This window comes from Zonotrichia albicollis, chromosome 3 (assembly GCF_047830755.1).
Source record: "Zonotrichia albicollis isolate bZonAlb1 chromosome 3, bZonAlb1.hap1, whole genome shotgun sequence".
In the NCBI taxonomy this organism is placed as follows: Eukaryota; Metazoa; Chordata; class Aves; order Passeriformes; family Passerellidae; genus Zonotrichia; species Zonotrichia albicollis.
Genome location: NC_133821.1, coordinates 58,124,087 through 58,151,889, shown reverse-complemented (window position 1 = coordinate 58,151,889; position 27,803 = coordinate 58,124,087). Strand labels below are relative to the sequence as shown.

The 27,803-nt window shown below is 37.1% G+C and overlaps 2 protein-coding genes and 1 long non-coding RNA gene across 11 annotated transcripts in view; 1 reads left to right on the top strand and 2 right to left on the bottom strand.

The window, feature by feature from the left end:
- Nucleotides 1–569: 569 nt before the first annotated feature.
- Nucleotides 570–21,730, bottom strand: EXO1 (exonuclease 1). The gene is made up of 13 exons (XM_005487560.3): nucleotides 21,069–21,730; nucleotides 18,629–18,748; nucleotides 17,628–17,751; nucleotides 16,733–16,870; nucleotides 16,302–16,514; nucleotides 14,772–14,959; nucleotides 13,837–13,933; nucleotides 13,044–13,260; nucleotides 11,878–12,133; nucleotides 9,880–10,345; nucleotides 9,280–9,381; nucleotides 5,950–6,143; nucleotides 570–4,089 (listed from the first exon to the last, which is right to left on the bottom strand). The coding sequence occupies exons 1-13, from the start codon at nucleotides 21,227–21,229 to the stop codon at nucleotides 3,948–3,950; spliced, it is 2,418 nt and encodes an 805-aa protein (XP_005487617.1). The 5' UTR covers nucleotides 21,230–21,730; the 3' UTR covers nucleotides 570–3,947.
- Nucleotides 21,685–27,514, top strand: LOC102063020 (uncharacterized). Its single transcript, XR_012579585.1, has 4 exons — nucleotides 21,685–21,935; nucleotides 23,025–23,123; nucleotides 24,546–24,881; nucleotides 26,185–27,514. It is a non-coding gene; the product is annotated as an uncharacterized LOC102063020 (long non-coding RNA).
- WDR64 (WD repeat domain 64) overlaps nucleotides 22,272–27,803 on the bottom strand; it is a 73,716-nt gene continuing 68,184 nt past the window's right edge. For 5 of the 9 annotated variants that reach the window (XR_012579583.1, XM_074537551.1, XM_074537558.1 and 2 more), the window contains one exon: nucleotides 22,272–22,715. Coding sequence is in view for 7 of the 9 variants with exons in the window: in XM_074537551.1 (XP_074393652.1) it covers nucleotides 22,596–22,715 (120 nt within the window). In the remaining 2 variants the exon portion in view is untranslated. Of the gene's footprint in view, nucleotides 22,716–24,679; nucleotides 27,308–27,803 lie in introns of those variants that run through there. The other 4 variants (XM_074537554.1, XM_074537559.1, XR_012579584.1 and 1 more) reach the window with 2 other exon arrangements.

Here is a 27,803-nt window from a genome sequence, read left to right as displayed (position 1 = left end):
GTTGAGTAAATAAGATTATTATTCTAATCTATAACCTGGGAAATTACAGAAATCTTCTGTAATTTTGAAAACAGAACAAACAATCACTAGTTTTGGGGAAATTGCTACAGCAGGCTACTGTAACTTTTCCAGAAAATTCACAAAATTCCTTCTCTCCACTTGCCACTGCTGGCTTAAAAAGCAGATAAGACAGCATTTTGATTGTTTAATACATAAATTAATCAAAATGTGGGCTAGGGCAAAGAAGGGAAGTCTTTCATGTTGTTTTGGCTGAGGAAATAGCATAATGGCAGCCAAAGAAACCACAAACCAAAAAAACCCAACCCCAAAACTACACTTTGACTACCCTAACTTATCTGTTATGCAAAGCTTTTATGTGTTTTAAAGAATTGTTTAAAAAAGAAACCTAAGGATATGCAAAAGATGGATTTAGTACAAATATGGTGATATTTATATGTAGTTTGTATTTATTCAGCTAAGCACTGCCAGTAGGTATGCTTTTTTTTTTTCTTCTTCAAAGCCAGCTGAAATTTGACTTAAAAATACTGACCAGAACAGAGGAGCATAATGTTCTTGCATGCCTAAAGCTATTAAATGTTGTGAAATCAAAGTGGGCAAAATCCACATGAAGAAAACTGACAGTCTCTTGGTCTTTCTTGTCAGACAGAAATTTGTGCAACTGATAACACTTCAGGATTCTGGCACTGGCAAAATGTGCATGCCAGACACAGGAAACCAAGAAAAACAAGACAAACCACAGAAGCCTCCAAAATTGTATCATTTTTTTGTTTAGTGAGAAGATGGATGTTCTTACTGTGACTGACCTCCAAGAAGCAGACTTTTAAGCCAATACAAATATTAGCTTAATTAAGCCTGTGAACATACATATAATATTGGACATAGGACAATCCAGCTTAGTTTTGATTAGATTTTAGACCATTAAATGAACTCTACTTTGTTTAGCAATTTACCTTATTAACAAAACAACCAAACAACAACAAAAATCCCCAACAAAAACCCATCAAAAATGTTCAATGGTTTCTTGCATTTAGCAACCATAATCTCAGAAGTCAGTGTTCTCGATATTTAAACTAGAAATTCTTTTTAAATCAATACTTATGTTATTTAGTTCTACCTAAAACTTAAAAAAAAATGTTCATTGTAATTCAGATAAATATTGAAGGTCATTGTGTTTGCTAATGAAAATGGTTTTAATACACTAAAGTTCACATTAGCTAATTTAAAATCATCTTCATGAAAAAAATGGTGAGGTGAAATATCTACAACTGTTTTTCATTTAACAGAATTAGCTAATTGTTAAAAAAAGGATGCTAATAGCTCCTAATTGACCTCAAAACATCCTTATTCACATGCATTCATAAAAATGACTACTGCATTGATTTGTGTGAGAAAGAATAAAAAGATTTAAGCAGAAATACTCATTTGAATTTGGACAAGTCACCTACAGTTTCAAAACCATGACTGGATTTGGATGATCACCTTCTCACATTAATTCTCTGTGATACTGCATATTTATATGAGAATTCTGATGAAGGAATGGCCAGCCAGCACTTTCAAAAAGTGAAGCTTGATTAGACCACCATTAGTAAATTCAGTTTTTCTGGGCCAGATTTACCCTTTTAATATGGTTTAGCAATGCCATCAATTTTATAAAAATACTCTGAAGTCCTGCTGATAAAATCAAAAATATTAGTAATAGATATTAAAAAGGTATATTTACTATTTTATGAGATTATAAAGCAAGCAACACACAGTCATGCCTTGTTTGCCATCTGCTTTTAATTCCTTCTACTCACTTGTTTTCCAACTACCCAAATCTTAAATGCCTGCTTTTTTAAAATCACCAAACTGTCTTTCCTCTGTATTTTTTTTCCTTTTTCTTTTCACTGCATTATATTTTATCCTCCCCAGGCCATCACAACCTGTAATAATTTCTCCTATTCTGATCCATAATAATTTTTACTATGGAATATTACCCTACCCTATTAAAATCAGGAATAAAGTCTTGCACCAATTCATTTGCATTTATGTTATTGTACCTTCCACAGAGCAAACACCAACATAATAACTTCCCATTAGAAGTATAAAACTTAAATGCTATTATATCCTTACACGTGTTACGTGTAATGTATCAGATGCCTCTATTCCTGAAAAGAAGCCTCTGTAATGTGAAGTCAGTACCCAAGATCTCCAAAACACAAATCAGGAACTATACAGAAGTATTTTTAAGAAATCTGCTTTAAGAACATACAATGTAGCTGTCACAAAAGACAATCCCTTAAAATCACCTGTCCCTGCTAGCACAAAAACAAGTAGTTTGTCTCTTATGATGATCCACTAAAGCAAGAACAAGTGGCCCTTTGACTGAAGAGGCAGGAAAGAGGCAACGATGTACTGTACTAAAAACCTTGCAACTCCCACACCAATAAATAAGCAATGGATGAAAATAGACTATTTTTTGGTTTTCCCGTCAAAGACTCATTCTGTCATTTTTATTATATTTGTAGGAACACATAAAAATTCATCCCAGGCAACAGTTCTATGACTGGAAACACAAACATTTATCCCTGGCCTACATTTGTAACATCATACCTGAGATGGTCCTCTCTGAAGATGAGCATTAAAATACTGCTTTTCAGTGGTAGGGACTTTCTGGTGGTGCACATATGAGAGAAAGCCTGTCCTAAAGCATCATTGCTTCAATTCCTTGTATCCCATACCTTCAACACAAATGTAGAAATAAGAGGGCTGATCCCACAAATTTGGGGATCAAATTTTTCTTTTAAGCAGCTTCTTTGTAATTTAATTCAGGTGGTCACTTCAGTTTCATAGATGGAAATTTTCTTAAGAGAGGAAAAAAAAGTACATTGCAACCTAAAAACCTCTGCCTCTCATAGGTAAATTCAAAATTGAAACTCTTGCAAAAAGCTCAAAGGCTGAGGGAAAGCAATAATCTCAGGAATGGAAACTATATATTTCACAGGTTAAGGTATGTTTTTTTACCTTCATCTGCTGCAGAAATACTACCCACTCCTAAAAATAGGAAAGTTTCAAACATACCTTTAACAGTGACTCAAATCCTGATTTGCAGGGTAAAAATCTGAAATCCCATCATACTGTTTCATGGTAATTGAGTCAAACACATCAAGGGCTCTAGTCTCCTGCATTTTCTTCCTTTAGTTGAACACTGAAGCTTGGCCTGTTGTGCTGACAATGCTATTTTGTAACCCTACCTCTGAGGACTGGCATTTTGGGTGTCTGCAGTTGGAGAATATAAATGTGAAACAGACATGGTAAACAGAAGAATACATTATTTTTTTTGGATTGCATCCTATTAATGTGACAATTTGGGGACCAGATATTTGTGATATTCCTTTCTGCAGTTCCTTCCCCCAGTTACTCCTACTGCCAGCATAACTGAACCAAACAGAAAGCCAACTGTCAAGAGAGCAAATCTTACCTTAAAGGGAAAAGAAATAATTATCAGACTGCTGGAAGTATACTGCAGACTGTCATGCACACTTTACAGCAGTTTTAAACCTGTAGTGAATCCTGATTAGCCTCAAGAGAAAAAAAGGCAAAAAATATTAATTATTACAAATTAAGACACAAACTTGTTCTGCTGCTCTTGTAGAAACTTGGATTGTATGTGAGACATACAAATGCCCAGGGGCAACTAAAAGGGTTTGGAGAAAAATTTAGCATGGGGACGTTGAATAAAAGAACAGATGAATCTGAATTATTTTATTCCAGTCAGTATAGAACTGTACCTTTGAATTCATGCTTTTATAAAAGAGATGATAAATCACTAGTCAGACTAAAGTACATTGATGGTTTTCAAAGCATCCTTTATATATTGATGAAATATCCAAAAGGTAAATTTTGACAGTGATTAAAAATCCATCCCATCATGAACAGCATGCAGTTCATTGGAATATAGCTCTTTGAACATGACTACTTTCCAGACGATTAAAGATTTCTTCTTCTGTTTCTGGAGTGAGCTGTATATTATCTTTGATTGGAGACAAAGGATCCGACTTTCTACAAGAAGGAAGTTTTTCATACTCTCTGCACAAAAAAACCAAACATAAAACAAAATTGAAGAATGATATTTTGTGCTTCTAACCACAGGCCTGTAAGAATACACAGGTTAGAACAAAGCAAGACCCATCACCTAACTACCCACTACACCTATGAATAAGTAAAAAATAAAAATTTCTGATGCAAAGTTTTAATTTAAATTTTAGTACAACTGTCACTGAGTGACAGAATGATAGCTGTTAGCTTTACTTATGTAAGACTGTATGCATCCCATCCTGCTTGGGGTTGTACCTGCTTCCTTAACATTCAGGTCTTCTGGATAAGTGTGGTTTTATATATATATATATATCCTGTGAGCCTTGACATTGAGGCAGAACAGGTTAGTGTCCCACAGGATATATTTGCCATAAGGTAAAAATTGTTAAAACACAAGGCTAATTTAGAAACATCTTAAAAACTAAAAAAAAAAAAAAAAAAAAAAAGAGCTAAGCAAGTTCTAGCAGTTCAAGAAAGCCCAATTTGTGAAATATGTTGAGAAAAAAAAGCTAAGAAATGCCCTAAAAGCTAAGAAATTATTGTTTACATAGAAGTAATAGAAAAATATATATCCCCAGTATAAACAGCCAGAGGTTACAAACCAACCAACCAATCAAACCAAACCAACCAAAACTGGATGGATAAATTGTGCACGGTGGGAGCCAAGTCTTGCAACCATCAGCAGACAGTGCCACCTAGGCTCACACTGGTCTATCTGCCTGTATTCTGATAAATCCAAATTTATGAATTTTCTCCTTGTGAGCAACCCTGGTCAGACATCCCCAAATAGAGGTCAAGCAATTAATACAAAAACAGTTTCATTTCCTCCTTGAAACTGTTGGTCATTTTTACACCCCATAAGGAAGATAATAAAAAGTAAGATTTCTAAAAATGTAAATACCTTAAGTCATACTTTTAAACAGAAAACAGTTGTCTGTTTACAATAACCCACCCTAAGGCCCAAACTTACTAAAATACATTCATCTGAATTAACACATGCTCACCAATATCAACATTTACTACTCAGTGCAAAGAATACTTTTGTCCTACTCACATTTGGTTTCAAGTTAGTGAAAATAATTTCATTTAAATAAATCTTATTTATTCAAAGTTGACATTGCTACTTAAAGCTGGGAAAACTTTGCCACCAGAAGTTTTTAACATGAGCCCATGGAGATAGTGCAAGTCAGAATAACTACACTTCAGATTCTGTTGTACTTTTTAAAAATAATAGTTGCCCTTAAAATTCAAACCCTGAGGCTATTTGCACAAACTTCAAGTTAGAAAAGTCATCTCCACAAGGGAAAGCAATAGAATTTTATAACATGCAAGAATGCCTCTTGTAACCAGATACTCTTCCTAACAGAAATATTCCATATCAGTTCACTGTCATCTTGAAAGCAGAATAGTTCTGACAATCAGCCATCTCCAAATGTGAGTGACATGGAGTTAAACAGAAGCAGTCTTGTACTCAATTAAATTTAGCAACTTGAATGCAGCTTTTGCATTTAGGTCAATAAATGATTTTTGGTGTTTGATGCCAAACAATGGCAATGATTTTCATATCAATTATTGTAAACCAAATGTAATTATCAATAAAATTCATTAAATTTCAGCTAGAGTTTTTCCTGGTTAGAAAGAAAAAACTAATTATAAAAATATATTTACAAAAAACCATGCTTCATGTTTACATCAAGCTTAGAAAGTTATAAATCCTAAGTAGAAAATATCTAATCTTGCACTGTTATCCTTACTGAATTGTATGGAGAACATGTGTAGAGTCTGCTTTGAAAATTGTTTCTTTGAGAAAAAAGCATGCAGTGTACTAAGTAAAGGATTAAAGCTACTCACCTTTTAAATTGGAAGCTTTTCCAGAGTTCCCCAAGAGTGGATTGCAGCCCCAGCTTATTTTCAGTATCACAGTCCTTTTTCTTCTGCACAGGTGACAGTTTCCTGCTTAGTCCACTTACTTTAGCAGGTATCAATGGCTTGAGCTTTGTTACCATATGTGACTTTATATTACTGGATTTACGTAATCCAGGAACCTGTGGGATTTTGATAATGCAGTGCACATGGTTAAAATGACAACCTGCAAGCAACAGATATCATGCTGCAAAGCTTATAATCAAAAAAATAAAGTGTTTTACATTGTGTTGAGATAATGCAATCTGAAATGCCATAACAATGTATATTTAGATAGTCTATAATCTAAAAAATGGTATCTCAAACACATGACATACTGCAGCTATAAGAACTGGCAAACCCACTTCTATAAGCCTTTATATAAAGGTTGTAAATAATAATTTATTTTGAATTCAGTTTTTAAAACCTACTGAATAGTTACTTTTTCATCTGTTTGAAGACTATTTGTTGTGCTCTCATGTGATGCCATCTTTCAGAATTTTAAAAGCATCAACTCTCTGGTATCGCTCCCTTGAGTCTCACTCAGATTTCATGAAGATGGAGCCATAAGCAAGAACACAGGTAACAGTATGATGACCCCAAGGATCATTAAACATCTATCTGGACTTTCTTATCCAATTTCTATACCAGAAGCTCAGAAAAGCTGTGCTTGGCCAGAATCTCTCTCTTAAATACAACCAGACTTTAATTGGAACATCTCAGCAGCCTTTTCTTCAAGGAAATTCATAGCTTAGTTCCTTCTGAAACATCATAGCATTTTGCCATCCCCCCACTACACACATTTGTTATATTTTTCTCTTTTTTTGCATCTCAAATACTCTGCTCAGTTTTGATCTCTATCTACAAGAAAGACATTGAGGCACTGGAATGAGTCCAGAGACAGCAATAGAGCTGGGGAAAGGTCTGGAGCACAAGTCTGATGATGAGCAGCTGAGGGAGATGGGAATGTTTAGCCTGGAGAAAAGGAGGCTCAGGGGCAACCTCATCACTCTCTACAACTGCCTGAAGGGAAGGTGTGGCCAGGTGCGGGGTGGCCTCTTCTTCCAGGCAACTAATAGGACATGAGGAAATGGCCTCAAGTTGCACCAGGGGAGGTTTAGATTGGATATTAAGAAAAATTTATTCCTGCAAAGGGTTGTAAAGCATTGGAACAGGCTTCTCAGAGAAGTGGCAGGATCACAATTCTTGGAAGTGTTCAAAAATTGTGTGGATATGGCACTTCAGGATACAGTTCAATGGTGAACATGGTAGTGCTGGATTGACACCTAGACCTGACTGCAAAGGTCTTTTTCAATCTTAATGATTCTATGATTTTATTATTGAAATTGCACTTTTTCTACCTAAATATATTAAGCAGATCTTGGTATTCCAAGGAGTGAAAAAAGTGTCTAGAATGTGAGCTAAAAATTGGAACAAGAATACTAGGAAGAATAAAATAAAGCACCTAAATCCTACGTATCCCTATAGTTCTGAATTACATCTGAGTTAGAACTTTTTTAGCTATCCCAAAAGTAGCTATCCCAAAAGTAGGCTAAGAAATTTAAAGCCAGAGCAGAATGCTCTTCTCTGTTATTAGTATTGGACTCTTTGCTGAGCTCACAGTAATTGTGAAAAATAATTAGCAGTAAAAAGCACAGCTGAAATAGTATCATAGGAAAAAACCTGAGGTCTTAGGGAGCTCTGTATCACAGACATTTCTTAGTAAAAAGCTTCTACTAGTTTTGATATTAGAATTGAATAGGTAGCACTTCCTATTTTGGATTGGAACCATTGTAAGAGCTGACAAACTTTTCAGACTGCCTCCCCCAGTTATTAAATTTCCCTAAGTAAATCTACATAGCTGATATTGAATTTACCAAAATCAGAAGAAATTATGCATTATGTGATTAACTGCTTCTTCCCTAAATCTGAAATTCACTTTCCGCTTTGGTATTTTTTGCTGTATTTAACACCAGCACACATTTCCCTTTTTCTACACTTTCAGGATCCTAATAAACATCCTAACAAGATTTTAATAAATTCTAAGAGAAAACTGAGCCAAAAGTGGTGCTCCTTATCTCTGCCTTTGCTCTCCCATGGTCTCACTGGTGTGAGCCCAAGAGCCCAAGAGTCTAGGGGGGCCCAAGTTAGCACATGACTGACCTTTTGGTTGTTACTGTCAGGTTACTTTTTGGCCAAGCAGTTTTCTGATGTAATTCCTTATAATTATTATTCCCAGCACATAACAGTAGAAGAGAGAATTCATGGCCATGGAAATAAGTGGTGGAAATCCTCCTACCAGCTACTTGCTTTAAACTAACCCTATTGTCCTCACAGATTTTCAGCAGTTTTTTTCCCTGAAGGGCTCCAAGCATGTTGACATTCTGTTTTATGTGATGCTTATACTAAATCAGTACTTCCATAATGTGATCCCCCAATATTTAATATATTCACTCTCCCAATATACCTTCTAAGGTGAGCAAAATAATGTAAAACATTAAACACAGCCTTAAAAACCAAAGTAATAAAAATTCTGAAGGCCAGGACCATTTCCTTGCTCAGTCTTGTTGAGAAAAAGCAGGAAAAATGTAAGTGTTCCAAAATACAAATGTAACTTGCTCCTAAACAATTAAGTTCCTAACAATAACCACAAGATGTCACTATTTTACAAAATACACAATATTCTTGTCTGGCAGAGAAAAGCTTTTGATTTTTAGTCTGTCTACACAAAAACTTACTAGGGGGCATACATGGAAAATGTCTGCCTCTTACATCTTTTGGTCAATTCTAATGACAACGCCTAAGGAGTCAGAGCTGTTGAAGTCTTAGAAGTTATCAACTAGAGAAATATATTAAGCTCTTAGAAATATTCCACAAACAAGGAACATAAGTTTCTTCTCATACATACAAGCAAACACAGAGAAGTCAAATTACAGTTGCATCTTGAGACTATATCTGGACTTTGAACATTACTGCAATTTATATCATAGAACCTGCAATGGATTTTCTTGCCTTACCCTGGCTTACTTTACACTGAAGTGTTTAAAATCCCCAAACAAGTTGCAACTCTGTTATCAATTATAGGTGGTTATATTTCACCCCAGCTCCAGGGTAGATGAACAAGAATAAAACTTTGTCTTGTCAACATTTACATTGCTTAAGTCTTTCATTACAAGTTCTAAAATGAACTAGTAGAAACTGATTACAAGTTCATTTTAGAACTAGTAGAAACTGATTTTCAGAGTTTAGTAAAGCTCATAAAATTAAAAGAATTCTTACCTTGGTCTTGACGATTGTATTTTTTTTGTTAGTTTGAACAGCAGAAAATAGCACAGACAGAGAACATTGATCATCATTCGGTTTTGAACTAGAATCAGATTCCTTCAAGAGAAAATTGATCCGGTTTTAAAACAGGTTGTCTTTTTGTAAACACAATATATGCTTTCATAGCTACATGTATATACTTTAAGCTACAACGTTTTCAGCAGTTCGAAGAACTCATACAAAAACATGGCTTTTAGCAAGCAACACTACAAAGGCATGCTATGCTTCTGAAAGCACTTCAGGGACTAAAAGCAGAGAACAAAGGCTGCCTACCAGGTGTGTTTATGAGACACTGCAGTGATAGCAGCAGAAAACTCAAAACAAACTAAAAACAGAGACCAGATTTTATTTAAGCTAGTATGTCAATCCATTCTGTACAATTATGTTAAGCATTGACAAGAAAATGATCATCCTGTGATTCTGTGTAGAGATAAGTTTTATTAGCACAAGCTACATCATCTGTAGGGCACCTTTCTGTAAAGGAGACTTGATTAAATAATTTCTTTTATAATTTAAAGTGAAAACAAATGCTGAAACAAAGTCTAATTTTCTTACCTTTGCACCTAAGCTGTTGTTGGACACTTGCAGGATTTCTGAAGACTCCAAACTGCACTCTGATGGCCCAGAAGACCCATGAGACTGTGATGACTGTTCCAGTTCTATTAAGGGGGAGGACTCTTCCTCTGATTCATCACACACTGCTGCATTAATCTGATCTTCCTGGGATACAATGCAGTTGTTTCTCTGTTGGTGAAACTGCTGTGAAAATGCAGTGTGAGGTAGACCAAGATTTCCTGAGTTACTTTTGAGGCTGCTAAACCCCTGGGAACAACTTTTCTGCATTTCTCCAGGAGGTGTAAAGATAGTCTGTGATGATTTTTCAGTTTCTGAAAACCTAGAAACATCTTCAGCTACATGTTTTACTTCCTGTTTCTGGCAGTCCTGCTCAGCATCCTGAGTTAGATCACCAGCTTCCTTCTTAGCTCTACTGTCAAACATATCTGCATCATTGCAGAAAAACCTAAAAAAGGGGAAAAAAAAGGTGAAAGCAAGGGGGAAGAAAGTTATTGATGATGACATACTCATTTGCATCATTGTTTTTATCCATCAATTTTATTTTCAAGGTATACTTGCAGACAAATTATTTTGGCAAAAGGAAAAGTCCCTCAGGGAGACATTTAGCAAAAAAGTACCAACAAAAAAAATCCAGAAAACCTGCAAAATTTAAGAATATATTAATTAAAGATGATAAAGCTAGTAGTGAAATACTACAGCTTCACTTATCAAAGAAAATAGAACTTTACTACTATTTTTCCATGCTATAGCAGCAGTTCCTCAGAATACTGAGCACAGATTTAGGGAAGAACCAATCAGCAGTGACAACTCTTAATTTTTCATGCAATAAAAAAGCTTTCCAAAACTTTCAGCTCAGAAAGGTGTGCTTTAAAACAAAGGTATTAAGACTGCTCTGCAAAATTGCACTGCTCAAAAATATTCATATTATTTAAGATAAAAATTACACAATAATAGACCTAATTGTGATAATGTTTCGTAAAACAAATTCAAGTAGATGTGACCAAATGGGACTAAATGAAAAAAACCCACAACAAAGTCCCTGTTCTCAAAGTGATGCTGCAGAGATCAGCAGTGTCAGCTGAATGGGATGGGTTAAGAATAGATATTTGTCATTGAGTATGACCAGGTTGAGCTTTACTGCAATAAACCAAAAGCCCCATCAACTTAAGTCCATGAATTTATTAACTGCTTATATATTTGCCACAAGTAGCTGTCCTTGTTTTTTTGAGATATATCACATGTCTTTTACCTGGGAAAAAACCCCAGCCAATTCCTAATTAATTTTGATACCTAGAGATATTAAATATTTTCTTGAGAGACACCAAATTGATCACAGAGGCAGAGCACCTCTCCTATAAAGAAAAGCTGAGAAAGATTTTCTTCTCTAGGCTGTTCAGCCTAGAGAAGCAAAGGTTCCAGAAGACCTTTATAACACCTTGCAGTACCTACAGGGGAGCCTAAAGGAGAGCTGGAGAGGGACCTTTCACAAGGGCATGTAGTGACAGGACAAGAGGGAATGATTTTAAGTTGAAGGAGGCTGAAATCAGATACTAGGAAGAAATTCTTCACCTTGTGAGGTGTGGTGGTGGTGAATGTGAGTGTGGTGGTGCACTGGAACAGGCTGCCCAGAGAAGCTGCAGATGCCTATCCCTGGAAGTGCTCAAGATCAGTTTGGATGGATCTCTGAGCAGCTTGGTCTAGAAAAAGGTGTCCTGACAATGTCAGGGGGTTTGGAATGAGATGATTTTAAGGTCCACACCAAACCATTCAAGTCTCAGTCTTCACTTCAGCAGTAAAAAAATCAACATTATCTGTCCTCCAAAAGACAGTGTGCCTAGCACAAAGGATCCACCATCTTGGCTGAGATGCAATACAGTTGCATGAAATGTTTGAGGTAGTATTTTTCCTATTTTCAGTATTCGGGCCATTTAGCAAACAGTATTTTGCTACTTATGAAAACATGTGACACAAGCATACCTGCTTCTTGTTCCTGGAACAATTACAACATCCTTCTCTTTGGTTTTCCTTTGTAAAAATGAAGCAAATTTATTTCTAACTCTGGGTAGGGAGTTAGTGTTTTCTTGAGTGATGGAAACTGCTGGAGAATCAAGGGTTTGTATTGCTGACACATTCTTTTGTGCTTGACCATCATTATCATTTTCCTTCTTGATTCTTTTTGTTTTTGAAAATGAATATTGCTTCAACAGATCTCCATCTGAGACTTCTTCTGAATCTAAAGACAATTTAAGCATCACTGTAAAAGTACATTCTACAATTAATCAGTTTTGAGATAACAAAACATTACATATTTACTCTCACAGGCTTTAAAATATTAGTAAGGTCTGGTAAGGAAATAGAGTTTGGTTGTCTTTAATGCCATTGTTTTCTAGTACATTGCCTTAAAAACACCTCAGTGAAAAGATAGTTGGAGTGAAGGCAGAATAACTACAATGAAACTACATTTGATTTAGAGGCAGGTTGCTAAACTACCTACAGACTTTGATAAGCAAGGGAATAGGAAGATACCAGGAGTACCAAAGGAAAAAAAGAAAACTCCAGCAGTATAATCAGAAAGCAAAGGAAGCAGTGGAAAACAACATACAGCACAATAGGAATAAAAAGTGCCTCTTCTAGTACAAGACCACAGTTTATCTGAGCACATGTAACTCAGGTGGCATAGAAGATGAGATAACACAGATAAACTAGAGAAAGCAAAAAATTTGGCATAAAGAGCATAGTCTGAGTACAGAAAACATTCTTGGTTTTCAGTCTGGCCTAATATCAATGCTAGGAAAACAAGTTGTTTTAACTTCTTCACAAGCCATTTTAAGACAGAAATTAAAACCAAAACTATATCAAAATATAGCTTGTATTAAACATAACCTGAATTTGATGCCACCAGAGTTTTATAGCAAACCAAAGATTAAGATCAAGTTCTGTTGAAAGTTTGCTGTCATCCTTAATCATCACATAGGCTTTAATATTATGGCCTGTTAGTCTTGTAGCTTGTTGAAAACAGAATACAGACAATTACATTCAAGAGTTAAGCCTCTAAAGCCTCATACCATAAAGTACAAGATAAATTCTTTTCTATTCACACAGCCTTCTATTGTTATTCATGCACTTATTTAATATAAACATACCACTCCTTGGCCTTTTTGACAAGAGCTCTTTGCCTGCAAGCTTTAGTCCTTTAACACTAATTATTTTCTCCATGCCTTTGGTTAATGGTTTCTCTGGGAAGTGTATTTTAGGAGGAGCAGGATCTTCAGCGGGGCCAAACTTGTACTCTCTGCTCCAAATGCTATTGACATGATTATCACGTCGGTCATTCCAGCCACAACTTCTCTGCTGCACAGGCTACAAAAAACAATTAAAAACCAAGACACAGGTTTATAATTTTGCCTTCTATATATGATTTCTTGACTCAGCATACAAAGAAGGAAATGTTGACATTTGTACATCTAGTGACATAGTCCACAAAAACCATTTTTTTTGTTCCCACAATTCTCATGCTTTTCATACTTTTTGTTGTTCTCCCATGATGTCTTCATTTCAATATGGCACAAGTGACTAACTGCTCATCTCAGACTAAATTTAAAGTTTAAAATTTATTTCTGTTCAGGAAACAATTGAGGATTATTCTTGGAAGAAATCCAAGACTCCTTGAGAATTTTCTCTTTAAACCAGTTACTTCTGTAAGTAAATTTAAGGACTTAGCAAATAAGTCTGAAAATAAAACAGATATTAAATGCCATGAAAAATAAAACTTTACCTTAAAAAAAAATGAGAATTACGTGTGTGGAAGCGCACAGTTTCTGTAATATCACAGGAGCTGTCACTGACAATTAATTTGTGGATAACAATCACATTTTCCCATTAACAATCAGACCCACATCAAGTTGTTATTATTTAACTCCATAATAAAGATGTTACCTGTGCCATGTCAGGGTTAAAATTATCAATTTGTTCCATTGTATTGATATCAACATTACCAATAGCAATTTGAAAAGCAGCATCATCACCAACATGTCTGTTGCCATCACAGTAAAGGAAAATATCTGAATGTTACATTATATTTCAACAACTGCACCATGAAAGTTAGAACAGCTGCTTTCCCATTTTTTGGCTAAAAAGCATGGCTAGAATATTAACCTAAAGGATTAATACTACTACTCCTGGCTCAATCTGATGTAACAGCAATTGTAATAGATCTGCAGCCTTTGGCAAATCATGCAAGTCAATACTAAATCCTTCAATTATCAGCAGGCGAGGCACTATCCATCTCCTTCCTAATTTCTGCAAATGCCAGAGGTCAGGGGGCTTGAACATACAAAGCTAGTAACTACTTTAACAGTTCCCTCTCTTCCTTCACTTTCCTAATCTCACATGTTGAAATTTACACTGCATAGTTGTGGCAAAATGCTACCTTTTCTATAGGAAGTGGGATCTGCTATAACAGGAAATGCTAAGATTAGAGACTGAGTTGAGCACAAATTGCAAGAATTAAAGTGGAAGAGATTATAACACACAGCACAGGCAGGAATTCAAGACAGCCACAAGGCAGTCAGTTTATATTTAAACTGTATTAAACAATTTATTTCTAAAGAAAACAACCAGATCAATAACTTCTACCTGTATCAATAATAGGTCATTTAGTTACCCCCTGCACTTTAAAAAAATTGATTAAAATCAGAGCAAAGGAGAAAATAAGAAAACCCCCACAAAAGTTTAAGACTGCAGAAAAGACACTTTAGTCAAGGCAGGGATGCAAAAAAAATCCAAGTACATCACAGATGCAATGAAAATTGTAAGATATCACATCAGCTCATCCTTATTTCCCCATTCTGCCCTTTCAACACAAAGGATACCGTCCTGCATAAGTTAGTGTTTCTGGGTCGATATCATCTTCATATGCATTCAGAGGAACTAATTTTCTGTGCACAGGATCAAAAACTAACTGATACAGGAATGTATTATTAGCTCGTGTAAAACCCTGTATGTATTCTTCTGGTACCGTTATATTCATCTTCAAGTACTGCCCCATTTTCTTGATAACCTGTCAAAAAAAGAAATTACTCTACTGTGTCATTTTAACAGGTTAAGTGAAAGGTTAAATACTTTTCAAATATTAATTATCTTTGCTTGTAATTAAATGTAGAATGAGTCTCCTACTGCAACAAGCAGATTCAACTTAAATAGGGGAAGGAAAGAAAATAGAACTTCATACATTCTTTTCCTACTCAAATTGTCTACAATTACAAAACTAACAATTCAATTTTTATACCTCCTTCAATAAATTAATCAATACAAAATGTGATCAGAAAAACAAATCTCCTTAAGGTGTATTTACTTAAACTAATGCACATCAATTTTTTATCATTCATATTATCAGGACATATAAGCAATATGTGGGTGCTCTTAAAATGGAAAAAAAGCAAAACTAACCAGAATAAGCTCTGGGATTTTGCTCAGAGATACATTAAAGCAAATAATGATTTGCATGGGAAAAGTGCAAAGTTCCCCTTTTACTTCCTCAAAAGCAAAACCAGTTACTTTGATGTCTGCTCTATATGGTACAAAACATTTTAAAATTAAAAATCATAGTACTTTGTCTATGAGAGAAAGAGATAAAATATAACAAGTAATTTAAGAAAGACGATAACACACTAAGTTAATTAAACTGCATATTAAAATGATTTTATGGATTAGATTTACCTGCTTTCAGGACAGACCCATGAGCTATTCTTATTAGCTCTTAACCTCTCCACTCCCTTATTACCCATACAGAAGTAGTTATTCCCACCCTCTTAGCCTCTATTTCCTAATACAAGATTTATTTTAACTTCATACATTGGATAAGAAAAAAACCCACCCCAAATTAATTTGTTTTGCATCAAATCACACTTTTCTTCCGTACGGTTTTTAATATAGAAATGTCCTTATCCATACGTATGCCAAGAAATAGGATTCCCAATCTCTGCCCCTCCCCCACATAGAAAAATCTGTACTGATACAGAAGTTCCAGTTCATTCAGCAGTTCAAATAAAAAATCTGTAGAAGCAGAAGAAAGCAGTAATTGGGGGGAGGGGGCCATGTATGAAAAATATCAAAGTCTTACCAAAAATTAAGTTTCCTTTCAAACACAATATACCTTCGAAGGATTAAAACAAGTCTTTACCTAAGTTGACTTCTGCTATTTTTCTTATAAACATATATCAGCTTCAACACTTGAGTAAGTTTAGGCCAGCATCTTTTTTAAGAATACTAAAAATACTTTTTAGTATTCTCCTCAAAATGGAGGAAGACAAGAATGCTTCATATTTTCAGTTCAGTGTTAAATTTCAAATATACTGATATAGGCTGCCAAAAAACAAAACACAAAGCAAAACTGAGTTTACCTTTATAATATCTGGATTGTTGGCTAATTTTAGTAACTTGCATGCTTTAGCTAACCCAATTCCATGAATTGAAGGGAGGTAGTCACAACCAGAAAGAATACACATGTAGCGGAATTTCTCTTCTGTAAATACATTTCCAAGCTGCTTGCAGTTTCCCAGCCGAGTTTGATCTATCTCTAGTCCATTTCCAAACTTGTCGATTTTCAGAAACACCTGAAAATTAAGAGGAAGTGAAACCAATCATTTTCACCCATATAAGGTGGTTCACTGCCCTTGGTGGAAACAGAGAGGCAAAGTTCTATTCTCATCTCTTCTGTTTCCCACATTTGCTGTAGAAGAGTTAATCCATACATCAAACACATTTGGCAACTTCAAACCCTGCTTTTCAGATATCAGCAAGAGGTAAAGGTTATTAGTATTTTCTTCCATACCTTTTTACATCCAAAAGCTAAAAGATCAGAGTCTTCTGTAATTATAGCTTGAACCATGCCAATCTTATTAAGATAAGCCAGCTGAGCATCAGCTTCATAAGGAGCAACAATACAATCAACTCCCTGGGCCCGTGCAGCCTGTACATAAACAAGAAGCATACAAGTACCTTGCATTAATTTTTAGTAATTACCCTAAGAGATCTGAATGCATAAAAACCTCTACATTAAAAAGCCAAAACCATAACCTTTTTAATCACACACCCATCCTGCCCCCAGTGACAGTCCAATACTTCATATTCAAAAACTCCACTTTAAAAGCAGGTTAGGTCTATATACGGTTTACAAAAACAACTTTTCCTATAACACTATTGCCACTGCATCTGACCACAGCTGACAGCTTTGAACTCATGCAAGTTATATTCTGGACAAAGGAGAACAGTACTAGAACAAACTTAATATTTTTTGATGAAGACCCTATGACTGCATTGATAGTGTAGCAAAACACTACTAGAACTATTTTTAATCAGCCAATTTTTTTTCCTGTAGTCTATGCTCAGAAACTACACAAGGGAAAAAATGCAAAAAAAAAAAAAAGTTTTTTTGTGCCACAAAAGAAAAACAGGTTCAAATTCAGTTCATAGCAGTAGGAAGAGATGTGCTTTGTTTGACACATCATTATTTATACAAATGGGCATAATAAACTTCAAGCTTGTTAATTGTGCCTAACACAATCCAGTAACATGCAAGTCAACTATGCAGTGAGCAGGTGGGAATACTTTTCTTTCCTATATAGAATAAGCAGTGATGTAGCCACAAAAATGAAGAGTAGGATATGCTATGTATTGCAGATTTTTTTTTTTTGTAACTGGCATTATCAATAATGTTGACAACTTACTTTAATAACTTCATGAGCCATAGCATGGGTAATATTTATACTTCGCCCAAAACATTCTCTAGCCTCTGACAGTCTCCCTTCCTGCAACAATTGTTTCCCCTTCAGAAGACTGGCCTGACGCCTCCTAAAAGAAAGATAAAAATATCACCAATCTCAGATTATTGTTCACTTAAAAAACAAACAGCAGAAGGGACTAAGAGAGACAGGCAGGAAATGGGGGAAAATCATAACACCTTCCAAATCTGGGCTACTGCATAATTTTTTAAAACAAAAGAATAACTATGCCATTGCAATGACAAGGACAACTAGATTTGAATGTTGAAATTGATATTTTCTCAGAAAAAAGTGACAAATAGGAACTGAAATCAGCAGTGTAAAAGAAGCAATGCACCCACTCAGCTTGCAGAAAAATAGATTTAATGGGAGTTGGGAGTATCTGACACTAGATAGTTATTGATTTAGAGGACAGAAAACCTAATTTACTTAATTTCATAAATCGGAAATTGTTCATTTCACGCTGAAGAAAGCATGTGTCTCATGAGACTTCATAAATAACAACCAATACTGAAAAATTCTCATAGCTTCAGTGAAAAGTCCCATTTATAGGGACCTGAATCCAAATTTGAAACAACTTTTATCTTGTTAGTTGTAGAGAAAGATGAGGACAGGGGTACTATTTTGAAATAAAATTATATTGGGAAAAAATATTTTTGTCCAGAGATCACAAGTGTAGGTAAACTAACAGCCTCTAATACATGACAGGAACTACTGCTCAAAGGCTTACTTCCTTCCTTTATAAAATGGCTTTCATTTATGAAGTGCATCTCTATTTTTGGAAGAAAACCTCTAAGAAGTTTGTTTGATTTTAGATGTAAATTAAAAAATATCACACTACATTGCAGAGGGGTTTACCAGAACTTACTTCCTAGCTGGAGGGTTTTTGATTTTTATTGTAGTGATAAAACTGCTTTGCTTGCAAATCAATACAGTTTGGTACTTACTCTCGTCGTGCCTTTTCCACTTCCTTCTTAGAGGGTAGGGTACATCCATCAAATACCAAAATTGGTTTAATTCCAAATGAGAGGAGCATATGAACAAGTTTCATACAGAAAGTTACATAACTGTATCAACAATAACAAAAGTAAGAAAAGAGAAATAAACTTTATTGTTAATTACAAGGCTATTACACATTTTCCAGCTGCAGGAAAGGAGAACTATAAGTTTAGGACTAACTATTGTTCAAAAAATCATAATAGGCTGTGCATTCCCCCAGCATCACAAAAAACTAAGAACACTTAAATGCAGTTTGGTTGATTTTTTTTACCAAGAGAAACAATCCACCTCCCAATTCAGAACTGGGCTGACTGCTCCTCTTTCCCAGACAAAATGAAGTAAGGGTTCAAGTATAATTCTGTTCATTTTGCTACATTAGGATTCAATCGTGACAAAAACTTGACCAGTTCAAACATGGATTGTCTTTTTACTTTCAGCAAGTCAATTCACCATGGCCAGGGAAACAAACAGGAAGCAGACCAGAACAAGTCTGCCTTTCCCCAGAGATGCACACTAAATGTACTTTGGTAGAGCTGGGAGTGATGGGGTTATTTAATCTCTCCTTGTAGAACTACCCACTCTTCCCTCCAGATAACGGATATATCCTACAGACAAGACATACAAATGTATCTTCCCATACTAAAAATACAGGCACAGCACTGAAAATATTCCAAAAGACAGAAAAGTTTCCCTTCTTTAAAAACTGTGAAGATAGTAAACAGCTCAGGAGGGAACCAGCCACTGCCTTCAAACCCATCCCTTGAAAAAATATTTGTTGGGTGTTCCAGATGTTATTGTTCCCTCAGACCTCTCATCTTCCTACCTGTTATTTCTACAGATCTGTATGAGATCATTTTATCAGCAGCACAGAACTAGAATCTAAGAACTGCTGTAAACACTAAGCAAGCACATTGCAGATCCAATGCCCAAAGGAAAAAAAAAACCCAAATTTTTTAATTTTAAGGACACTGTTTAAAACAGCAAGAGCAACCCTATCAGCAGAGGAAGGGAGGAGGAGAGTGGGATTTGGAAGCATTTAGAATGCAAGGATACAAGCACTGAAGAAACTAGATTTAGAGCTACAGAAAAATAAGTGATTTTTGAAAGACAGGAGCAAATAGCACTGTAGCTATATAAACTTTCATCCAGATGAACGTTTAAGTATGAAAGGACTCCATACTATAGTTAAGGTGCCAGTCTAGGATCATATGTGCATGGAAATAAGATTTGGCCATAAAGTACCTATGTATTCAAATTCAACCATTCCAAAGTTTCCTACGACTACTTCTCCTGACAGTGAATTTTTTCCTCAGCTGAAGTGTATCCTATCTCAGGAGTTTGAGGAACCTTCGCTACCTCCAAGGCAGGGTTGGATTGAAATTGCACAGTTCTTAACATAAGCAGCAGCAAATATTTGAATCCATTTGCAAAGCACCAACTCTGTCCTGCCTCCAATCAAACATCTGATGGATCCAAGGGCCTCTGGGTGGTGCCAAGCAATAGGACAAGAGGCAGCAGGCAGAAACCAAACCACGGGAATTCCACTAGAATATAAGCAGAACCTCCTTGCTGTGCAAGTAACCAAGCACGGAAACAGGTTGGCCAGAGAGGTTTTCGAGTCTCTTCCTTCTCTGGCGACACTGGAAAGCCACCTGGACACAATGCCAAGTAATGCTCTCTAAGGGAGCCTGCATGAGATGACATCCTGTGGCCCCTTCCAGCCTTACCTATATCCAATCTAAAACAAGAGTTCAAGCCACACTTCCAGAGATGGGCAAGAAAGGCAAACCTGATCTAAGGTGTGGAGGTAAATTTGAAATATGATCACAATTTTTGTGCATTTCCTTCCCTAAAAACGTGTAAACGTGATTTAGAAAAGCTACTTTAACTAAGAGCACAGTATGTTCAGCAAAAAATCTTACACCTTATTCAGACCACAACACATCTCTCAAAACTCCTTGACATCATAATAACCTTTGTCACAGAAGTATTTAGGAAGTCTCTTTCTATACAAAAAAGGTGTCTGAAAATAATATTAAATTTGAAATGAAAAGAATTACACTTAAAGAATTTCATCAGAGAAATTAGATTATAGTAAAGAGCAATTCATGCTAGGAAAAAAAAACTAACTGATATAGCCTTGGGTATTCCAACAAAACCAAAAATTTAGTTTTTCCCCAACATATACATTTTTAAAATTTATTTTGCACAGCTGGAAAGCTGTTTATTTATCGCCAAAAAATTCCATTACAAAAGAGCTCAACTCAGAATTCAGAATCAATAGCAAGAAGCGAAACTTCTGTAAATTAGTTTTTAGTTCAAGAAACACCAAGTTTACAAAATCTTAGTTTGCAAAAGGGCCGAGAGCGAAACATAAGAAAAACTTACATATCCGTGGGCTCCCCCCGGGCCAGCTTCTCGGCACAAGCATAGGCGCCCTTGTGCAGCCAGCAGTAGGTGTCCACAGCTACGGCCATTCCTTTGTATTTCTTCACGTGGGAAGGCTCGGCAGCCTCCTTGATAAACTGGAGCAGGCCCTGGATGCCCATGATGCCGCAGAGCGGGAAACAAAGAAAGGAGCCAAGGCAAAGCTGAGCGCTCTGAGCTCTCGATGCTCGCTCTCGATCTCCGCTCAAGGGCCGGCTCAGCTCACGGCCGGGGCGCTGGGCCCCGCCAGGGCCACCAGCAGCCCCTGCGGCTGCCCCCGCGCATCCCGGCTCGGGCCGCCTCCCCACGCGGCGGTGGCGGCTGTACCTCTTTGCGGGTCGGTGCTGCCCAGAGAGTGAGGCGAGAGAGGGACAGAGAGGCGAGGGGCGAGGGACGCGGAGACCCGACCTGACCCGCCCGCACCTCCCGGGGCAGCGGCGGCTCCTCCGGCCCGGCCCGGCTCAGCCCGGCCACAGCGCGCGGCCGCCGCCCGGGGCTTTCAAGCAGCGCGCGCTGAGAGCTGTGGCCCCGCCCCGCGTGCGGGAACTACGATCCCCATGGTGCCCCGCGCCGGCGGGGGCAACGCATTGGTGACGGCATTCCTCACGGCCGGCGTGCGGCGGACACCGCTCGTGGATAATAACAGGAACGTGGCATTTATAAACGTTAAATACACAGAAATCAAAAGGCCTCCCAGGGTTTTAACAGGACAGTGGACTGCAGCCAACGCCGTGAGAGGAAAGGGGCGGGGAGGCGTTGACGCGGGTCTCTGCCTGCCGAGGATCAAGGGAAGGACAGATATTGTTGTTACTGCACTGAAACCCCGGGGTTAGTGTAGGAACCGATGGTCGAAGTTACAATTATGTGATATAGGTTCTTTTTCTTGTCAGTTATCCTAAGGGTTTGCTTGCATAAATAATAACAAAAATTGCAGTAAGATGCAAATGTAGGCCAGGTAAAAGTTTCTTTTTCTACATGCCATTTGGAAGCCTGTGCAGTTCTGAGATAGTTTGGCTCGGTGAGGTGGATGACTCGGTCAGCAGTGTAGAAAACAATCTTTCCAGACAGTGGGCAGCAAAGTTTAAATTCAGTGCGTTCTGGAAAGAGCACATCGGAATTACAAGTTCTCAGCTAAGAAATGCACAGAAATAACTAGGCCACAGTGATAGCATAAGATGTTTTAATGTTGAAAATATTGACTGGATTCTACTTTGCCAATTCTTTTTTCACTCCATGATTCTGACTACATATGACACACTACACAAGTTTTAAATCCAACTGCTGTTAGAATCCATTTGGATTAGGTTTGCTTCTCTTAAGAATATGTTCTTCTATCACTTCTGACATTTCTTTTTCTGTCAAACTGCTATGCTCATGGGAAGAAAAGAAATCAGAGTAGACAATGTAATGTACCACAACAATCATTCAAAATCTTGCATGCAATTCAATTAAAAACACTTTGGACTATTTTCTGTAAATTAAAAATAGTTAAAAATAGTTAAGGTGAAGCTCAGAGTCAGAAGCACTGGAGCCAATGAACTTGTCTTGAAGGAAGCCAGCATTACAGAAGTCTTGCCCAGCTCTGATTTTCCTTTTCAATCCCTTCACCTGAAAGGAAGGATACTTTGAAATTGAAGAGTTAGCACAACATGCCTTAACGTTCAGTTTATTACAAATGTCTTCAGCCATGTATGAACCAGTGTGACCCACCCTCATGACATCTCATAACTTCTATAGCTTGATACTATGAGTCAAAGGCTTTGTTGATTTTAGTAAAGCCATCTCAACTTAAAACTGGCTAAAGATATCGATCTTTAAGTTCAACAGCGTCTCTTGAAAGAAAGTAGTCAGATGGTAACATTTTGGTGAGTTATTCCCTTGAAGAAAACTGTACTATTGCGGTTTTATTTCCCATAGGTACCAGACGAAACAGGGAAGCAGCACTGCGTCATGGTTAATTGACTTGTATTAATACAGAGAATTCTTTCACAAGTAGCTCCTGTATCAGGAGAACTGGTAAGACTAGAAATTACTATGCCAAATCTCTGCTGTGTGTTTTTCCTTAAGCAGTTTTGTAATAGTGACTTGCAGAATGCATTTTAAAGAGATCTTGAAGTAGAAAGTATAGCAGAAACATTTTGGTTTCTTTGCAACTGTTTTCTGTCATGTAATAAAAAAAGAAGAGCCATTGTGTGTATAGCCCTGTTGACCCCTAATAGAAATTTGAGATAGTTGTCCAAGATAGTACCTGAAGTACCTCTAGAACTGCTTCTTTCTCAACACAGCTCTCCTAAAGAGAGGAAATGGGATCACTGTCTGATGTAAGCATCTAGCCTTTACAGAGACAAGTAAAGTTAAAATAAAATTTGTCCCCACTGTGCACTACAATGGGCAAGGACATCTTACAGATTTTTACTAAACTTCCTTCCATGCAGTGTCTGGCACAGCTGGAAGTGTCTTCATGCAGAAAATTAAAATCCTTGGAATGAAAACCAGCACTTTGCTGAAGCTCACAATGACACCATCAGCTTTGATGATATTAGTAGACTGGGTGACTGGTTTACATTAATTTTTCCGAAATTTCAGTGAATTTCTTATTACTGCAACTATATTGTTTTCACTGCTTAAGAAGTTGGTCACTTTTATCTCAAAAAGTTGGTTTGGAATTTAGTTGAACTATGTAATCAATTTCTTAGAAAAAAAAATTGATTTTTCTCTGATAAGTGGCAGCATTACATTCACTGCACTCTGTCTTTTATTGAAATTTCTATTATTGAAGTATGTATTTTCATAGCTTTTGTTAGCTTAGTTAAGAAGGCAGACTATAATACCACCAGCAAATTTATGAACAGTTGTACACACTTGAGAGAAGTTTAGAGGATGACATCCTTAAACCATATTTAGTAGCAGAGGAAATGTTTTTAAAAGCTCCTCATTTATCAGGAAAATATTATATGAATAGTGTTAGTAAAGTCATTAAAAACCTAGATTATCTAGTTAACAGTTTTGATATGGGTATCTGCTGATTATGTTAGTTTAGCAGCTATTCTGAACTTAAGTGTGGCTGTGCTGCTTGTGGCAAGTTTTTTTTTTTTTTTTAATCTCTGGACACAGTAATGTCAGTATAGAGAACAAAAGCATGCTAAACTCTGGTATCCCAGTGTATATTTCTCCCTTGTGATCTGTCGTTGTGAAATGACACATGCGGGTGCTGCTGAAGCCTCTGCATGGCTCAGCCTGGCCCCTAGAGGCTTCTTGGGACACAGCCTCAGCTGCAGCCGAGTGCAAAGGGCACTTCAGTTTCGCTTTCGGAGGCGCCGAGGCAGAAAAACTCTTAATTTGTAGGTAAATCTTCAAACTAATCCTGCAGTCATTACTACACTTTAAATTACTCTTGGGGTTTTTTTGTCTTTGTTTTTTTACCTCACAATAACACAGGTGCCTCCAGACTCTCCAAATCTGTCCAGAACTTGAGCTGTGCCAAGGGTGACTTCTTCAGTTTGGGAATTATACAGAGCTCTCTCTCCATAGATCATTAAGGCATGATCCAGTAGGATTAACAGCATTAACAGCTTGATGCAATAATTAACAGGAAATTGCAACAAGCGAACTGCTGCCGATAACCACACACAGCTCAGCATGCTGTGGGAAAGGAGCAGCTGTGCCATCCTATTTAACAGAGAGCCTGAGACGCACAAACTCGACTCCTCCTGGGATAGGTGAATTGTTGCTGTCGATTTATTTATCTTGCTGCTGAACCCCTCTGCACATCAGGTAAGCTATTCCTAGACTTACACACTGCATATGTAGTCTGTTTTTCTGAGAAAAGGGATTTTGAATAATGTTTGACAGCGTTCCTTTCCTCAGTGTTTCTGGTAGCACGCAGTTAACTAGCAGGTGAATGTCTGTGTTTCAGGGAAGTCTATGGAAACATGAACCATACAGGGCCTTGGATAAAATCTTGTTTTAAGCCAGTAGCTCAACTAAAAGGACCTTTTAAATGAAAGCTTAAAATGAAACAAAAAAATTCTTTTGTCAAAACTAGAAAAACTATCTGAGATTCTCAGAGATCTGATTCCAGCTCACAGACTTTTATGGGACTTTCAGCCCAGAAAAAAGAGCAGAAGATAAACATTTTATTTTACCTCAGATGCACTCTGAGGTACAGACTCCTCAGAATGCAGTGCAGTGGGCAGGAGAAATTGTCTCTAAAAATCCAGCAGCACTCACTCCCTCATAACAGGAATATAATATTTTGCTGCGTTATTTGGGTGAAGTTGCCTACTCCCTTTCTTAGAGTAGGCAGCTGATGGAAGGTGCTTCCACAGTGCTCAATGCCCCCTCAGTGGCAGTTTTCCCTCTTCAAATCAGAGAGACCTGTCAGCATCTTGTTAAATTCCAGCTTTCCAAAAATTGGCATAATTGGCGAGGGTTTTAAAATATCTTTGATCACTTGAAGAGAATGGAGACTTGGAAACTAAAGAAAAGAGTCACTACTTAATTCATTCAATAATAACTATCTATAAAGGCCTTAAGGTAACTCAATCTGGAGCATAATTAGAGACAGAACTTGGTAGCAATCAATTTTTATCAGTCTCATTATTTCACACAAGCCTGGTCACACAAGTGCTGGTCTGGACTGGCATAGCCTCCAGTTTATATAACCACATCGATAATACAAAGATATTTCACACAGGTCAATGACATACAGATGTTTCATCAAGTTCTGTTAGAATTTTCTAACATTTCAGAGATGGGGGAAAAAAAGGCTTTGATGCATAAATAAAAAAAAATCAGATATTTTGCTGGGATGATTTTCTGGAATCAGATAGGGTGATCAAATATTGTTTGTGCTTTCTGGGGAAATAGAGGAGGTCCATTTCCCTTGCATCTGTTACATCTAGCCATACTAAGTGCCCTGTTAATTTCTGTTTCTCATATAAGTGTTCTTCTTAGTGCTATGTAGAATAAAACTAAAATAGGTTAATCATTAACTAATTATGCCAATAGCAGCTGAACAGTCTCATGTTTTCCCAGCTGTAAGTAATCTATACTCTGTTTTTTTGCTTTTTTGTAGGTACTGATATATTCCATATTGCTGAGTCTTCGAGAGGCAAATAAAAAATATGTATTTATTCCTCCTTTCCATTTTACCTTTGCTTTTGAAAGTCACTGGCACCAAAGATGTTATATTTGGTTATAATAATTTCACAGAATATCAAGTGGGTAACATGAACCTCATTCTCTCTGTCCCACATGGTGGGTCACTGGAACCTAAAGACATCCCAGATCGAGAGGCTGCCTGTTGGGATGAGAAGACATCCTCTTGTATTTTCTCTCATGACTGTCCTCCTGGAAGTATTCAAAATGCCATGAAATGCAAAGTGTCTACCAACCAAGACAGGTATACTATAGAAGTGGCTCAGGCTCTTGCTGAAGAAATCAACAAAATTACTGGTGGCTTCTTCCCACATATCATCATAAATCACCTACAGAGATTCAAGATGGATGCTAACAGGGAAAAGGAAGAAGCCTCCTTTGGAATTCCCCAAGCAGAACAGGCCTGGGAGGACTATATGGCATTTTTGACCACTGCAAAATCACAGATGTCAGGGGGCCTAATTCTGGATATCCACGGACAAGCGCATCCTGAAAGGTGGATAGAACTAGGTTACACACTTTCAAAAACGTCCCTTAACTCGGGTGGCTTTTCTGCATCAGATTCCTCAATTAGCCATCTGGCCAGTCAGCTGGTCAATGTGTCTTCTGAGATTTTGGTTTCAGGGAACAGAAGTTTGGGCAAATATATTGAAGGACAAAATAAGAGTTATGTTTGTGTGCCTTCTCCATCCAATCCTAGCCCAAATAATGGAAGCTATTATAGTGGTGGGTACATAACAAAGACTTTTGGTTCCCGGACTTCTGGCACCATTGATGCCATTCAGCTTGAGCTGCCCCAGTGGGTGAGGGCAGCTGAAGAGCGTCACAGATTTTGTAAAGCCCTGGCAAGGGCTGTAATGAAATTCTGGCAAGCTAACTACTGTAGCCAGCAGAAACACAATCTTCTGCCATGCTGAAAGAGGCTGTCCTGTTAAGATGCCTTTCCTTAACAGAGTAGTGATCTGGAACAATCAAACAACTCATTCACCTGGAATGTTGAAGTGCAGTATAAGTGTGGATGCTGGTAGAAAGAAACCATCCTGCAAAGGAATGCATCAACACAGAGGAAATCCACAGTTAATACCAACAAATCCAACCCAAAAATTAACACACACATTTGTACTAGACCCAGCCTTGAAATGACTGCTCTAAGATAAGTGGGTGCAAGCATCACTTGCCTGTGCTTAATTTCTTTCCAGTCTCATGATAAAAAACTGATCTTCTAATAAATTCTGTGCAATGCCTTAGTGGATTATCTGTTCAAATAAATTAAATGTCTCTGCTTTTCTTTTGACCTTTAAGAAAGATAGTTGGATAATATCACTGTAGAAAATGTTTGGGGCCAGGACCAGTTTCCATTTGGTGCTTATAAAGCCCTAGGGTTTGGAAGTAAACAGTAATGCTGAGCAGTGACGTGCAGTCTGATCTACCCCAGGTTTTTTTAATGTAATGAATTATGAAAAAAAGATCTGATAGCCCTTATAGCACTCTAACTTTGTCACACTTTAAATAGCATAACAATAAGGCAGTGACTGG

Bases quoted from the DNA above. Each gene is read 5' to 3' on its own strand.
- EXO1 (XM_005487560.3), bottom strand. From the start codon at position 21,229: ATGGGCATCCAGGGCCTGCTCCAGTTTATCAAGGAGGCTGCCGAGCCT. The intron at 16,515-16,732 runs GTATGGAAGAAA...CTTAATTTTCAG, and splicing joins TAGCTTTTGGATGTAAAAAG to GTGTTTCTGAAAATCGACAA. The intron at 13,934-14,771 runs GTATCCTTTGTG...TGATGGCAACAG, and splicing joins ACACTAACTTATGCAGGACG to ACATGTTGGTGATGATGCTG.